Here is a 16,440-nt window from a genome sequence, read left to right as displayed (position 1 = left end):
ACACACACACACACACACACCACACACACACACAACACACACCAGCACAACACACAGCACACACGACACACACACACACCAACCACACCGGTACACACCACACGCGCACACACAAACACCCCGACACCGACACACACCACACACCCGACACAGACACCGACACACCACACACCGACACACACGAAAGATAGACAGACGCGTGTAAACTACCTGAAAACCTTCCCATGGCCAACCACAGAGGCACAGGCCCCCAAGTATTTCTGCTCGCGCGTCGTTGTGCCGCGAAGAAAAGACTCGCGGCGGCCCGTTTTTTTTGTCTTCACGACCTTTACCCGAAATAACTAGGCAGTCGCTCCCCTTCAGTGTTTGTTAGTGGTACTTAATTTGAGGAGTTCCAAATCCGCTTCCTCTAATCGTTTTAATAGACAGGGAGATAAAAGTAGACCGGTAGAGATGCCCCCACGACCACAACTGTTTTCCGTCGCCTGATGCCCATCGCGCTTGCCCGCTCCGGCCATTACTCCGCTTCGCAAGAAACTACTCCTTGATTTTGCTTTAACATTTGTGTCGTCTATTCACGGCAAAGAACCGGGCCGTAATAACTTAGACCCTACTTACCCAACTACGAGTTGGAAATGTCGCGGCGACCCGTAAAACATAAAAGGACGACCCAAGCAACTATCGGGGCCACACACAGCCACACACACACACACACACACACACACACACACACACACACACACACACACACACACACACACACACACACACACACACACACACACACACACACACACACACAAATCACTGCTCTTCTAACTCAGTGGTTGCCAGTACATTTACAGCCAGATGTCACGTTCTACTGTAACATGTCTCCCACTTTCCTTTCTCTTACTGTAATTGGCTGCAGAGGGGAAATAGTGGAGGTGAAGCTGGAGGTTGGGGGGGTGATTCTTCCCATCTACGTCTCTGAAGCGCGTATTACTGACCCCCAGCAGCTCGAGACCCTCTAACCCTGTCATCAACACACATGACCTCTTCATTTGAGCCGATATGAGCAACTACTGAAGAATGAAGACGAATAGAGAGAGGAAGACAACCGCCGTGGAGCCGCAGTGTAAAATGGAAAGCAGTGACACCGAGGTTGCCAAATTAACCGCCGTTTATTTCCAATTTAAGGCAGAGGAGAGGACACCCTAGAGAGGAGAGGCCAACAAACACTTTCAACAGAGGCACGGAAGCGGATGTGCAAGGTAATTGTTCTTGTTAGAATGATTTATGATTCATAAATTCTGCACTCACCCGGCATTCCCTTTGAACACAAAACAGGGATAAAGAATTTCCTTTTCTTCCAACGTTTATAATGCTTAATTACCTGGGCCTGGCCGCCGCTTTTCTGTATTGATGTGAGAACACTGGGGCAATCACCCCGAGTCTCCTGTGTTCTTTTAATGAAATGTGCACGGCTGCCTATGCATAACCAGATTTGCAGTAAGCAAGTGCACAAATTAAGCATGCCCATCGCTCAGACGGCGGTACCTCCTAAGTGGCATTTGGAAAATTACCTCATACATTTTATTTGCGGGCATGCTTTGTTCGGAGGGGTAATTGACAGAGGTGTAATGAAATTGCAAGTGGAATCGCTGAATGTGTTTTTAAAGTCAATAACACAAAATGTAATGCCCCGCTGAGCAAGAGTTTGGAAATACAATTATGATCAATTTGAGTGCTGAGGGCGGCCATTTTGAATCAGCCTCACACTGAGACAAGAGGTGCCTCTCACTCTGCAAGCTCATAAAATAACTTCATCTGTATTTGTGCTTATGGGGAAATTGAGCACAGAGAAAAATAGATGCATGCTGAGTAACAGCCGAACCTCGTGGCAGTTTAAAAAACATCGATGTCGCCGGGTAGAACGAAGCTTTTGCAGTTACAGTCTAATCATAGTCTAAATCATTATTTTTAACTTGTCTGAACCCCTCAAGAATAAAACATTCAGTGGCTCTTTCCAAGTAAATCCTCTCTTCCATCTTATGCCTCAGTATTAAGTCGTTTTTTTAACCTCTCCAGCTCTATTATTGTCCTTCACCAGGCGAGGTATGTTTACAGCAGCCTCCTCTCCCCTTTTTGCGAGGCGGAGATCCTGGAGTGTGTCGCTGATACACTTCACGGCTCAGGCACTACATTCTGGCTGAACGCTCTGCAGGACAGGCCACGCTGCTGCTGTTCTCTGCTCGCTCACTAGCTGCCTTTAAGTGACCACTGGCCGAGGAGGCACGTCTGATTTATCGGCTTTAATGGTGAACACAAGTTTGGTATAGGGGCCTTGATCTGTTTCCGGGATGTGATTATGATGGGAACCTTGAGAAAAGAAAGGGATTGTTAGGGACGATGAGTTTCCTAAGCTTCTGTTCATCAAGTGGACATGCAAGCATCATGTCTGGGAGGAGTGCAAGGCTGACCCATTTGTATCTCAATATGAGAGAATTGTTTGGTGCTTTGGCTGAGAAAAAGTCCAACTTGCATAAATGTAAGTATTACAAATGTACTTTCATCAAAAAAACATCATATAAAAAGGTCATACAAGATTGTAGTCTACGTTTGAAATGTTGTGAGAACAAAAGGAGAAACTGTAGGCATAAGAAGATGTGTAAATATAACCACTTCTCTGTCGACTACACCAATTATAGGTCAGAAAACAGTATTTTGTCAAGTTATCAATTTGTTGAATTGATCAAAAGCAACACTTTTAATCTTATGCTAAAAACGTTCTTGTAAATGAGTGATTCAGCAAGAAAAACACTAACTAATTTACTAAAGAAATCTTCGTCAACTAACACCAAAATGACCAAATAGTCGACTGTTTTGACAAAGAGCTGTAGTATTATTACTTATTAGTGCTGGAGACTACAATAATACAGTACACAATATAACCGTTTTAATAAATGACTGTATGTCTTTTTGATAAACTATTGAACAGAAACATCTTGAAAACTAGAATATATTAGCATCCCAACATTGTATCTGTAAAACATTATTCCAATGAGCGCATTTTGTAGATGATGAGCAGCTATACCACCATTGTTAGTGCATTAGAAGCCGTTATCTGATAACGGTGTGTGTTCTGTCTAAAGTAAGAGGAGCGTCGGTATCAGACCGGTCGGACAACATGATCAGATTGCACGCTTGTCAGACGGCTTCGGAGCGAAGTGAAGGGAGACAGCGCCATCGTGTTTTTCTCATTAGACGCTATCAGGTGGCATCGGCTGACAAAACCTCCAGACTCCTGCTGGCTTCCCACAGGCGCCTGGGTGAACCCTTTGACCCCACTACTATTGTCGCCAGTGCTTTGTTTATCAGATGACATGGAGGTGGAGCACATGGCTGTCATGCTTAGACCGTGGCACCGTATCATTTGCTCCTAATCAGGAGAGGCAATCTGGTGTACTGTACTAGACAACAACTTGAAATGCTGAGGAGCTCAAACAGCATACAGGCGTTCAGTGATTCTTGAATCCCAGATGTAAAGTTTGCTATGGCAGCGGTTTCAAAACAAGATGATGAGCGTTAGGATTAGGGTTCAAAACCAGACGATGAGGGTTAGGGTCAGGGTTCAAAACCAGACGATGAGGGTTAGGGTTCAAAACCAGACGATGAGGGTTAGGGTCAGGGTTCAAAACCAGACGATGAGGGTTAGGGTCAGGGTTCAAAACCAGACGATGAGGGTTAGGGTTCAAAACCAGACGATGAGGGTTAGGATTAGGGTTCAAAACCAGACGATGAGGGTTAGGATTAGGGTTCAAAACCATGAGCGTTACAAAGCACCTGTGACCTTTGATTTCTTGTCTGAAGATGTAACGTCTGATGTAATCCCCCACCAAGTTAAATTACATTTACTTGATCATTTTGAGAAAAAACAAAGTTGGTCCTAACTTTTGAAGCAGTTTATTCTTCACGTGCACTGTTGTTTTAACTCAAAAAGTATTAAACCGCTGCGAGTTGTTCTCACAGCGGGATATAACACCATAAATCTAATTCACGATCGTATAGAGACCGTTAGCCAAGTTCCTCAGATAGAATTCTGGTCTGTGATAGCGTCAGTATTTCAAAAGTGAAATAACAACATGTCTAAAAGAAGAAAGCTAATGGTGCCTCCTCAGAGTCGAGAAAAGAAAGAACATGTTGACAGTTTGCCTCAGATTATCTTGGAGGCAATTAGAGCGAGGGACCAGATATTTGATGTAGGTTTTAACAAGAAGTTCTGTGAGGCTGAATACAAACAAAGTGACAACAAAAGTATTGCACTTGATGGTGGCTCAAGATGAAAAGTCTTAATGTCTGGAACCAAACGTTTGTGACAATCTAATCTGTAACTGGATAAATGGACAATTTGACAGATTGGTGGCACAAGAAAAAAGGTAAGGGGGACCACTGTCGTCAATAGGTCAACAGACATCTGTCCTGTTCAGTTTGACCAACATTACCATACCTAGAACCATGCGTGGATAAGAATACACTTCCAAAGTAAGGTGTACTATGTCCCTACCTTACTACTATTGTATAATGTACAAAAACGTTGGCAATAGAATATAAAAAAAACAGCTTTTTCTTTAATGAAGGAAAGAAAGTGCCTTACTGTACCAGTGTTCACAGTTCAGCTGGACTGCAAGAGTATCACTGTGTTCATGTTTGGAGCTAGTAAGGTTGGATTGACATCAGCAGATATTGCTGTTGTGGCCATGTCAATAACCCTTCAGCCTGTGAGGGGGGGGCGGGAACCTTTCCATTCCCTCGTCTAATTAGCTGCCAACCATGCTAGCTCCACCCGGGCATTCCCCCTCAGCTGCCGGGCGGAGGCCAGGAGGTGAGTTGCCACCTAAACTTTGTGCATTGATTACAGTTGATCCCTCTGGACTTCATGATTGATCGTGCCTCCACTCCACACCCCTTTAAGACACACATGCATAAACATATAAACCCAAGGAAATATAGAAAGCATGAAGCAAGGCCTGACTGTTGTTTCATAAATGTTTGGGAAGTGGAGGCAAAATATTTACGATGTTTTTACAGTTGATGATCTGCTGGTCATCATAAAGTATAGCATTTGGACGAAGACGTTACAGATTTGACTCTGCACCTTCCTTGAAGAAGAACGCTGTAAAAGCTCTGAAGTCGATTCAAAACGATGTTAATACTGTGGGTCTGAGCTGCCAACAACAGCTAGCAAATTTCCAGCCACCATTTATCCCAGTTTTAATCATTTTTCCACCCGAGCGCCTTCAAGCGTCTCTCAGTCTTTGTAGAACTTCAGACAGTGTATTTCTCGCTCCTTAGTGTCAGCAGTTAATTAGCGGTTAACACACACAGTCTGCCCAGAGACAGATGAGTACACATCAAAGGGGCAGTACACCAAGATGGCTACTTTGGTTTCCAAGTGTTTATCTTCCAAGTGCGACACCCTGTAAAACCTAACACTGGGTAGAGGGCAGTCAGGCTTTGACCAGCTGTGGCCCTTCAGCTGTCCACTTCTTCAGGACCCCTGAAGACCTGCCGCCCCCCTGAGGACTGGGAAAGTCTCTTTCAAAGACAAATCAACAAACAAAAAGAATAACTTCTCCTAAAAGAGAACAGTCATCCCTACAAGCTTTCAATGCCGGTCAGCTTCTGTCCAGAAGAACCTCAACGTCAAAGTGCAGGTGAAGTGTGATAAGCGAAATGAGCATATGCCAGGGGGAAGATAATGACTAAAAATGACTTTCCACCTCCCTTACACAAAGAGGGACAGGTACAGGGGCACAGCTGCTGTTGAAGATTAATGGTGCTGCCAGATGTAGGGGCTCTGGAGAGGGTGACCAGCCCATGGTGCTCTTCAACACGCTGGAAGAGGACAAAGCAGAGGATCATGGGAAACACACAAGCAGGAGTATTGATTCATCACTGCATGCAGAGTGTAAGATTACTTGACAGCAATGATCAAAAAACTGCCAGAGATGACAAGCTGAAGATGTGTGGAGGTTCGAATAATGATGTTTTTGCTGGCAAAGAAACCTCAAAAGCTTTACCTTAATCTTTACAACACACACAATCATCCTTAAATAGTGAATCCCAGCACATTGATAACTCCCACGCAGTAATGCAAAACATATTTTTAAAAGATTGACTTCAATTCCACACCTCGTTTCGCTCAAACTTTGTCTGAATGTGAGAGAACTACTAACAGGCTGAGCATTGTCACAGTTGGCTTCAGCACAGAATCATTTGAGGCCAAGATATCAAACTAAATTTAGGAGAAAAAGAGAGAAAATAGATAAGAGTCGTTCAGCAAAGCACAGCGCTGACGCTCTTCCTCTTCAGAGTCACCTCTGACTCACCTCCAGGTCACCTGAGCAAACGACATGCCATCACAGCACAGTGTCAATACTGCACTTTGTTTTTCTATTTCCTCCCTTATCAAGGTTAAACGGGACAAATCAATCATCTTAGCTGCTGCGAAAGGGGGGGAAAAGTACCCTATTTGTCAGAAAATAAGGGTTATAAATAATACGGCAGCAGAAACCAAACACTTGCGATACAAAATTCTCAAAAAAGCAATTAACTCTGAGGAGAGAGAAGAAGAGAAACCTGAAACAAATGCCTTCTGAAAGCCCTTCTGCCAAATCTCAGATGCAGGGACATCGGTTCCTTGTTCTCAGAACAGAGAGTTTCAATTACATGCAGTTTGCCCTTGGTTGGGCTATTTCAATATTTTATGTTGATACATTACCACTGCAACATGCCTACATTCATTTTCATTCAAGAAATGGAGCTATGAGCTAAAATAGACTCTTTATCAGGCTGTGCTCGGTGTTATATACTATCTCGATAGCAGATAGATCATAGAGAAGACAGAAGGCCTAATACATGAATGAGAAACCCACAATTACTTTTCACGTGGGTTGAGGCAAGAGTGGCACTGAGATTGCTTGTGCAATATCAGTGACATGTCTTGTGAATGTTAGCATGTAATTGGTTCAACCAAAGGCATGCAGCGATACATTAGGGTGTGATGTTTGGAGATTTTGTTGCATAATGCAGAGCTGCTGACACAATGCGCGCCGTTCACAAACCAGTTAATAGAGAAAAGGCATTTACAGTACTCTGGGGACTGTTTGAATGACATCATGTGATTGGAGGAGGTCAGCATGCACCTGTGCGACATACAACATCCTCAGACAATGTGACATTTTCACACGCAGGCCTTTTGACGAGCAGTGACAGATGTTTGAGAACAGGCCTCTCTGACCTTTGCAGCACACTTAAAGACTCGCTGCAAGAATTTCAACTCTTGGATTGTCTGTGAGCAATGGCCACAGTGAGGTAACATTAATATGTCCCGTATCTTGGCATGCGTGCTACATTGTCCAGACCCTCCGTTTCCCACCCAAGGTTTCATTAAGCTGCTTAGCGGGAAGGCGGTGAGATTGATTGGCTGCTGGGATTTATTGGGCACTGATGGCCCAGGTGCGGAGGAAAACAAGCATCAAGCTTTGTTTTAATATCGACTTTATAGCACAGCTGTTTCCGCTGAGCTATCGCTGTGCACATAACCGCCATGAAGACGCTCAAATCATTATGAAACAAAGTAAAGCAGCCCCAATAGGATTAAATCCAAGGGTCAAAGGTCAGGAAGAAAAGTTAAGGTGTGCAGTTCAAACTTGACGGGATCTTCCCACAAGTCTCAAAAGTGTGTGGCTCATGAAAGCGATTGCTCATTACAAATATTACACGTTACCCCAGGAGCTATGTGTCCTCTAGAAATATTATTGGAGCGTGTGGCAGGTCCACAGGAGTGCCACTCTAATCATTGTAATGCATCTCTGTTCTTTTAATTAAGGGATAATGTCCAATTTCATGACGTTTATGAGGTTATAACATCCATTAGCCTGCAACAGATGTTGTGGCTGAATAGCTAACTAGCCTCGAGCTGAGCCACACAGGTCCTCCTGCAGGGCCACGAGCCACGAGCTGCCCAGCACCAAACACTGGAACACAGTCACTCTCTACCCCTCCTCTTCCTCCATTACTCATTTTACGTACTTTTGTCTCCCATTCTCTCTGCATCCATTCCCTCTCGCTGCCTCCCAGCAGAATATGGAAGAAGATTTAAAGAGTATAGCTATTGAACTTTAAACAGCTTATAGCCATGGAACATAAAACTGGCATTTAAAATTTGTGATTGCAATTAAACGCAAGTTATTCGCAATGAGAATGTCAAAAGCAGTTCTAATCATTTTTATTGTGCCGCTTAATTATTGCATTGCACTTTTTCCTCACCCGAGCCAAATGCTTTCTGGGAGCATAATTTCAACCTTTAGCTCCTCTTCTCACGCTTATGCCAACAGCAAGATGAGCAGTCTGCTCTGTAGCCCCCTCAATTCCAACAAAATGAGTCTGCCTGAACCTCTCCAACACTTTATATTTCTCGGGCCCACAGCCAGCCCTCCTCTCAGCGGTGACCTCAATTTTCTTATAAATACCTTTCTCAACTATCCCAGTGAAGGGTGAAGGACATTCAAAGCATCAATTGAGATATTATTAGTCTGCTGTGGCACCAAACTATGAAATATGAATATCCACATTGGGAATTAGCATTGGTCAAATGAAAAATTGGTGGCGGATGCAGATGGCACAAAACCAACCACCATTTGGGGGATGAATTGTGTTCAATGACTGGTTGCATAACTGTGTTGGTTTTTAAGTTTCGATTAAAGGTCCCCTATTATACTGTTTTTCATCAATAGATTATAGGTCTCAGATATATACGAAACATGTCTCTGAAGTGTTTTGCTCGAAATACCAAACAGATCCTTTTAGCATGCCATAATCCCCTGTGTTTCAGCCGTGTTTCAAAAGTGCTGATTCTCTGTCTGTTACTTTAGATGAAAATAAGGAGCCCCTACCCACGCCCTTCTGAGAGACATTTGGTTAAAAAGAACACAATGGTGCTCTAGGAGGAGATTCAGGTGATAAGGTGGTGATTGGCTAATGGTTACACAAGCCAAAAAAAACGTTATGACATCATAAAGTGGCCAAAATCTGATCAGCTCATTTTCAGACAGGTTTCTATATAAATGGATCAGGACAAAAAGTGAGCGTATATTTTTTCCTAAAACGTTCAGAATCTCTTTACACAGAGAGGCGACATATTTATGTATAAAAGACATGAAAAAAAGAGAATTTTGCATAATAGGTGACCTTTAAATCAAGCTGAAAGTTTAAGGTGAATTTATCAGATGGTTGCAACCTTTTTCCGAAATGACTGTTTATTTGTCAGCATGGTGAAGGATTTGGTTTGTAAAGCTTAATCCACATTTTGTTGGTTTGGACATAACTCCCCTGGCAGCCTCCTGTGATGGAGACAGGCTGGAGTTGGCAGCGATGGTGCCAGGTCCAGGGTCCAGGGTTAGAGGACAGGGGAGTCAGATAGATGGATGTCCCCAGGGCAGGGTGAGGTTCTGCTGGGCAGCTGTCCGGTAATTAGTCCCCTCCCCTGTGCTTGCCCCCTGGCATCTGTTGGAGCAGCATCTAACAGTGCACGTGGCCCTCATCCAGCTCTCAGGATGCAGATCAGTTAAAACCATTAGGCTTTATTTAAATCACGTACACCTGCCGTTAAACACACACCTGGTCAAGTTGTGTGATGGATGCATGTGTGAATAAAAACACTATGAAATACCTCGTGGTTCTTTTTTACAGTTTGACCAAGTTTCTTAATATAAGCCGTGTGGGACATGGTCTTCAACTTTTAAACCTTCTCATAATGAAAAGCTCCCGTGGGAGTGCAGCGTAGCTCGTGCACACTACCTCCGAGGCATCGGTTGCTGAGCTTGCATCGAACCTTCCTGCTGCAACATTAAACTTTACAAAAACTGCTTTTCCCTCGAGTCCCACTCCTCACAAGGGCTTTAAAAAAGTCCTCTAAATGAAAAGGATGCTATGCGCCATCAATACCTCAATATGGATATGCTGTAAAACATGCTATAAGACAACAAAAGCACTTTACTTTAACTGCACTTTGTGTGGCCCTGCCTCTGGCTTTCATAAAGCAGTTAGTGTTTACCACACGTGGCTGAGTAATAACCCTGTTATAGGACAAACACAACTGTACCCCGAAGATATAACTCCTGAAATCCGGTGCTGGTCAAGTCTCTGCGTGTCCCTCTCCTCCCTTTTTCTTCCAACTTCCCTCCCTCTCTCCTCCTGTATTCTTTATACACTGCACTCTGGTTCGCAGTATCTTACATGGCCTTACTCACTTATCTTCCTGCATCCTCCTTTCCTGTCAGTACACTCGGTTCTCCTCTGCAGCCTGAAGCAGTCGTAATTCAGTGTGCTCACTTCTTCTTTCACCTCTAATTCTTCCCACATGTAAATCCTGCCTCAACCGTTTTCGGTCATACAATAAAGTCTTGATTTAGACATTAGATAAGTTTCTTGTGAACACTTAATTCCGACGGATTAATCAACCTTCCCGTTTTCAACAGGGCTCATGTCTCTCTAGCATACTAGTCTTTTAATATTTTGGTGCGTCTTCCTCCACGGTGCATCAGCCGGCCTCAGTCGCACTTGGAGAGAGAGCCTAAGTGTCCTTGGGTGAAGGGGGTTCCCGAGGAGCTAATGGTTGGCGCGGTATGACTAATGAGGAAAAAGCGTGACAAAATAAGACAAATGGTTTGGACCAACTTCATTACCTAAGTGACAGCTTGACGGCCCCGCTGTATAATATGGTATTTTTCATCTGTGACTCATTTGGCAAAGGAAAATGACGGCGAGAGCAGGGACTAACTTTTTTATGACATCAAAGCGTTTCTGATTGTTTTCCTGCCTGAGCAGCCGAAGTAGTTGGGGGAAGTTTGGAATTTTTTTTTACGGTGTTGTGTGCTTTGAAAAACAAGCACACGGTACGCAGGGCGAATTTTGGATTTGGAGTAAAGATACAGTATTCTGATGCATTGGAGAGCATCTTAGGTTTTCTAACATCAAACTAGCAGGCAGATTGGCACCTACAGGCTAGCACTGGCAGTCTGTTTACTCACCAACCTTCCTTTTTTTCTATTATACATCTGTGGGCAAGTTTCTCTGTGGAGACGGCAAGCACAATGGCACATGGAAACCTTTGCATCAGTATTCACAAAATATGACTAAGAGATAAGGGAGTAGGCAATGTATTGTTATTCCAGTCAGGCATGCTATTAAAACTGATTTATAATGATTGGATTGTTATTAAGCAAAACCATTTAATAGTTTCTGCAATATATTGACATTCATTTCAAAAGTTCTCAGCTTTCGATGATACAACAAGTTGATGACCGTTTCTCAGATTACACTGGAGGTTTGCACTATATAAAGCCTCATCTCCTCAATATCAGACCGCTTAATTTTTCATGAAAGGAAAGGTCATATGGTCCAGAGCAATCTCAAGTCTCAGTGTCTGTGTATCAGCAGCTGCCTGTCTTGTGCTGTAGCATACATTATTCAACAAATACTTGGGAGTTCTTCTAGAGGAATACTGTGGTTCGCCTCACTGTCTTTCTTTGAATTACACAAATTCCACTACAATATTGCAAAGGTGGCCTAAATAATTCACGACTTGCTTTCCCTTTTCTTTGCCGGTGGAAAACTCAAAAAGATTAAATATATATATATCTGTTGTCCGTAAAGTTGCCAGAAAAAAGAAACTTTAAAGACTAGTTTGCATATTCAAGTTTGTAAGCTTTACTTGTGAATTGTGAATGTTGCATCACTTTAAAGACATTGGGATGTATCCCTCTACATTTTACCCACTCAAACATATCTGCTAATTCTAAATGTGTTCTGCACTTCAGATGAATTTAAATATTTTAAACCATCCATGTTGTATGAAGTCTGACTCTGCTCAGTGGCACAGAATATATTTGGATTCCTGTTGGTCTGCTGGATGTATTCGTGCCTCAATGGTATATCTAACAGAGCCATTCCTGTGTAAACGCTGCTGGGCCTCGGCTTGCTGCACGCTGCGTTAAAGCCAAGGAGTCATTGCCTCTTCTGAGGGGAAGAATCCATCAAAACCACCGGGGAATAGCTAGGTAGAGCAGCTGTCTCCCAGTGAGGAAAAAAAGTGGCAGAGTTGCAGATTATGTGTTATTGTTGAGCTTTCAGTCCGTACTTTCTCTCTTCTGTTCTCAAACTTGCTATTTTTGTCTGCAGTCCCATCTTTATCACTATGGAAAACTGCGCTCGAGCCATTACACAACATCACTTTCAACTGTCTATGTTTCAATGCAAATGTAATATTTTGGGAAATGCAACAAAAAAAATGTTAAAACTAGAAAGGCACTCAGGGTGTAAAGACCTCGGCCAAGGCCACACCATACTTTGCATTGTAAATTAAAGGAAATGTAATTCACGTATCTGCACCATGATTCGAATCCACTCTAAAGTTAAAGAGGCCCTATTATGCTTTTTGGGGTTTTCCCTTTCCTGTAGTGTGTTACAGTCTATAGTGCATGTACATGGTCTGCAAAGGATACAATTCCAGAGTTCCCCATACACTCGTTCCCTGCCTGAAACACCTCCATTGGACTACTGTGTTTACTTTTGGGAACATAATGACATCCATGTGTAACACCGTTTGCTAGCACTCCAACAAATTGTGATAGGCTAAGGGGTGGGACATAAGTGGTTGACCAATCACAACAGAGCCGGCCAGCCAACCAATCAGAGCAGAGGGTGAAAAGAGGTGCTGCAACACAGGCAGTCTGAGAAAAATAAAGAGCTTTTTGAACATAAAGCATGAAAACATATCACAGTAGAGGCACAGAATACAAATATTAACCCGAAAATGAGCCAAATATGTCCTCTTTAAATGGGCTATCTCGGCCCATGCTTTAGTCTGGAGTGGTTTCATTATACTGTTGACACACAAAATAACAAATAAACTGAACGGGAAAAAGTCCTGATGTAAGAACGGTATTTAAGAACAAAAAAACTGAACTTGGAATAGATTAACTACGAGCAGTCCACTCTCAGTTCATTAAAAGTGAGCTGACAGTTTTATGTGTTATTAGTCCTCTCTCAGAGAGGTCCACCTGCCTTTGAGGCACAGCTAACAAGCTGTTTCCTGAAAAAGAAACATAATCAGATTAGAGTAGAGGCCACAATGGAGGTGTAAAATGAATCACTGCCAGGTCATCCTCTGGCTGGATAGATCCAGCGGGCGTCCAGACTTCACTCGTCTGTCCACACCAAAGGAAGTGATTTTCTCTTCTATCTTTTTTTTGTCCTGTTCACAGCTCCATGCTGAGAGACATCCACAAAGATTTCTGAATTAAAGCTTGAACTTAGCCTCCCGTCCATCCCTTTGTCGCCCTTCCCTGCGGCTTTAGACGAGTGAAGTCTGGACTTTGCAGAAAAGCAGACGGGTCAGTGCCCACACGGTTATCTGCCTGCCCTCACAGACATCACTCAAGTGCATGCTGGGAAAAAAATAATCATTCAAAAAGAGAAGCTCTGAGGACAATGTACACAGTCGCGTTGTGTAAACATCCACTCGGAGGCATGTGTGAGAGGATGGGACCAGAGGAGAGGCTCAACAAGATGGCTTAGAGTTTATATTATAATATCCATGAGAGGAATTGCCACACACCCAAAGTTAACTTCAACAGTGCTCTGCAAATATGTGATCAATCGAAGATGACTAGAAGAGAAGGAGCGGTGATGAAGAATTCGTTTCTTCTCTGCATCACTGAGGGGAAATCGTGAAGAAACCACTTTTAAAAGCATAAAAGGACATCAATGTGTTTTGGAGTAACTCAATGTAATACATATGACTGCCTTTGTGGTGAAGACAACTTTTCTAAAATTCACCAAATGGTTTTGTAAAATAAGGGCGGTTACAGCTGTTCTCTTTGTGCAGACCACCTTCATAGTCTCCCATGAGGAGGCAGAGGTTCCTCATTGATTCGCACGGTTATGATTCTGTTCTGCATGAGAACCTTTTCGCCATTATCATCTCCCTGCCCTGTCCCACATTGGATAAGTGCCACAGATAGGCTGAGTTCTCCCTCCTGCCTATTTCAGCGCCGCCTTCTCTTCTGCACGGCTGCACAGACCTACATTTCCTGCACAACTACCAGGATCACCATGTTTTATGAATTGATGATGGGATGCTGCACTCCATGTGAGTCATACATACATGTAAACAAAGTCTTTAGTTCAGACTACATTATTATTATTTAATATGGTACATGCAGTTTGGCATCTTGCTGCTTGTAATGACATGATTTTTGTTTTTCACATTGAAAGTAGCTAAGAAATGACAGCTGAAATGCATGCCTTCAGAACCTTACTTAAAGCTGCTCTAATCACAGTTTTTATATTGACATTTTATATTATATCAGAGCTGAATAAGACACCTGTTTATGCTAAGAATTATGAATACATCCAAAAAAGCTTTCAAGATGGATGCAAATCAGATTGTGTGATTTCAGACGCATTCTTGCTGATGATGTGAAGTCTTACACAATCAGTTTTTATCTGAAATTAATCTTGGTTTTAGTTTGTATATATGAATTATAAAATATTATCAGATGGACAGGACTTCTCAATTATTACTGATGTTAAAATACGTTTGGTCATCAGATCAAGGTAAGGTGAACGCTATGTTAAGAGCTTGTTGCACTGCTAAAAAAAAAGAACATCAATGCAGGTTTAAGTACATCAGCAAAGTGTCAAAATGTAAAGATAAATAAAAGAAGGCCTCTTTAAGAGCGATATTGTTTAGTCTTGTATTATTAGATCATATCCCAGACTGAAAGGAAAGCAAAATAAAACTCCTTCAAATGTGTACGCTCATAAACTTCTTCAGTAAATTGACTTTGATCTTAATGGCTCTAAATCAGGAAAGCATCAGGAATGCTGGCAGTAAATTGCATTTCTTTTATCTTTGTTTTTTCCACCTCCACAATTAACAACACGTCTTTAATGGAGAAGTTGGCGTGAAGTGAAACGCATCAACATCAATAATTAAGAAGCAAAAGACACAAACGGGGAAACGGATTGAGCGAGAAGCGTCTTGAAATGTTCAGACGGTTTGTTTTATTCAGCACGTTTAAGGGGTCTCTGGTGAAGAAAAGCTCATCTGGATTGTTTGAGTCTCTGCACTGAAGTGCTTTTTAATCACTATCCCCCGGTGAAGAAGTGATTGTGCTTTCTTTGGACCCCTCCTCCCCTTTCGGTGTACTCTGATGACCCGGCATCATGGTGGACTGAAGGGCCCGAAAACGAGCATTCATGAGGGGACCGCTGTGTTTATCATTAGTGATATTCAGTTATCTATGCCTCCATCTCCACACAGCCTTCCTTTGTTCTTTTGAAGAGGAAAGTGAGCGTACTGTGCATCTACAGTCACTTAGATCCAGCTCGGCACACAAAAACAAACAGCACACAGAGACATATTTCATACCAGGGGAATAAAAATTAACCTGAGATGCCATCAGCAATTAAGCCTAATTTCAATAACGTTCAACATTTTATATTCATGTGTGCCTTCCCATTAGCGTAATCAAGCGACAACAAATGTTTCCCCGCATGATAATGGCAAGCTGCCTCCTCTGTGTGTGGATAAATTAAGGAAAACATACAAGTCCTGATTACATTTGGCCCATCAGGAGGAAGAAGTGGGACGATGGTTACACACCTTCAAGAAGGCGAATCCCCCTCACCCTGATCTAATGGAAGAGGTATCCCCCGTCCAAACCCCAGGATCAATCACTATTCAGGAGCGCACCACTGTTAATGATGTTATTTCACTGATGAAGTGACGTTGCTGTTAAGAGTTGCTTAACATTAATATTCAGGAGTACTCTGGGTAGGATGGAGCAAGGCAGGCGTAATTAGAGTTGATGGGCTCCATAAGCATTAATATTGTAGAGCATCAGCAGCGTGGCCCTCTTGCAGCAGCCTCCAGAGATTGCAATTCCCCGCAGGGACAACTCACCGTTATTATATTCAAGAGGAAGATGCTGATTATCAACATAAAAAGCCAATGCATTGTTGCATCAATAGCCAAATTGGACATTTATTTTAAAAGTGGTCGACCGATTCATTTGTGCCGATTTATGCGATTTTGAGATAATCGCCGTTGTGCGCTCACAAGGCCAATTATTTACTTGTTTTTCTACTTCCCTGAGATGACAACAGGAAAGGTGGCTACATCAACAGTTTGTTTTTTATTAAATGTTAGTTTACAAACTATGTTGTCTCTCAGAAAGAAGATGATGGTGCTTTCTGCCAATACATGCTGCTGTTATTGTGGACTGAAAGTATTTTACATTTCAATTTTTTCAAGGTTTACACTTATTTTTACATGTGAACATTTATTTTGTTTTTAATTTAATTTAATTTGTTATACTTAAATACGTG

General features: G+C 42.6%; 2 protein-coding genes across 3 annotated transcripts in view; one reads left to right on the top strand and one right to left on the bottom strand.

Annotated features, from left to right (window-relative positions):
• The window catches only part of ppargc1a (peroxisome proliferator-activated receptor gamma, coactivator 1 alpha), a 198,488-nt gene extending 192,614 nt beyond the window's left edge, over window positions 1-5,874 (bottom strand). The window contains exon 1 of the mRNA XM_010780546.1: window positions 5,772-5,874. Within this exon, the coding sequence (XP_010778848.1) occupies window positions 5,772-5,861 (90 nt within the window). The 5' untranslated portion in view covers window positions 5,862-5,874. The remainder of the gene's footprint in view (window positions 1-5,771) is intronic.
• Window positions 1-16,440, top strand: part of etf1b (eukaryotic translation termination factor 1b) — a 663,186-nt gene that overhangs the window by 262,249 nt on the left and 384,497 nt on the right. The gene's annotated exons all lie outside the window — the stretch shown is intronic.

The sequence above is a fragment of the Notothenia coriiceps genome, unplaced genomic scaffold, assembly GCF_000735185.1.
Source record: "Notothenia coriiceps isolate Sejong01 unplaced genomic scaffold, NC01 NC01_scaffold00022019, whole genome shotgun sequence".
In the NCBI taxonomy this organism is placed as follows: domain Eukaryota; kingdom Metazoa; phylum Chordata; class Actinopteri; order Perciformes; family Nototheniidae; genus Notothenia; species Notothenia coriiceps.
This window is presented reverse-complemented; position numbering and strand designations above follow the sequence as displayed.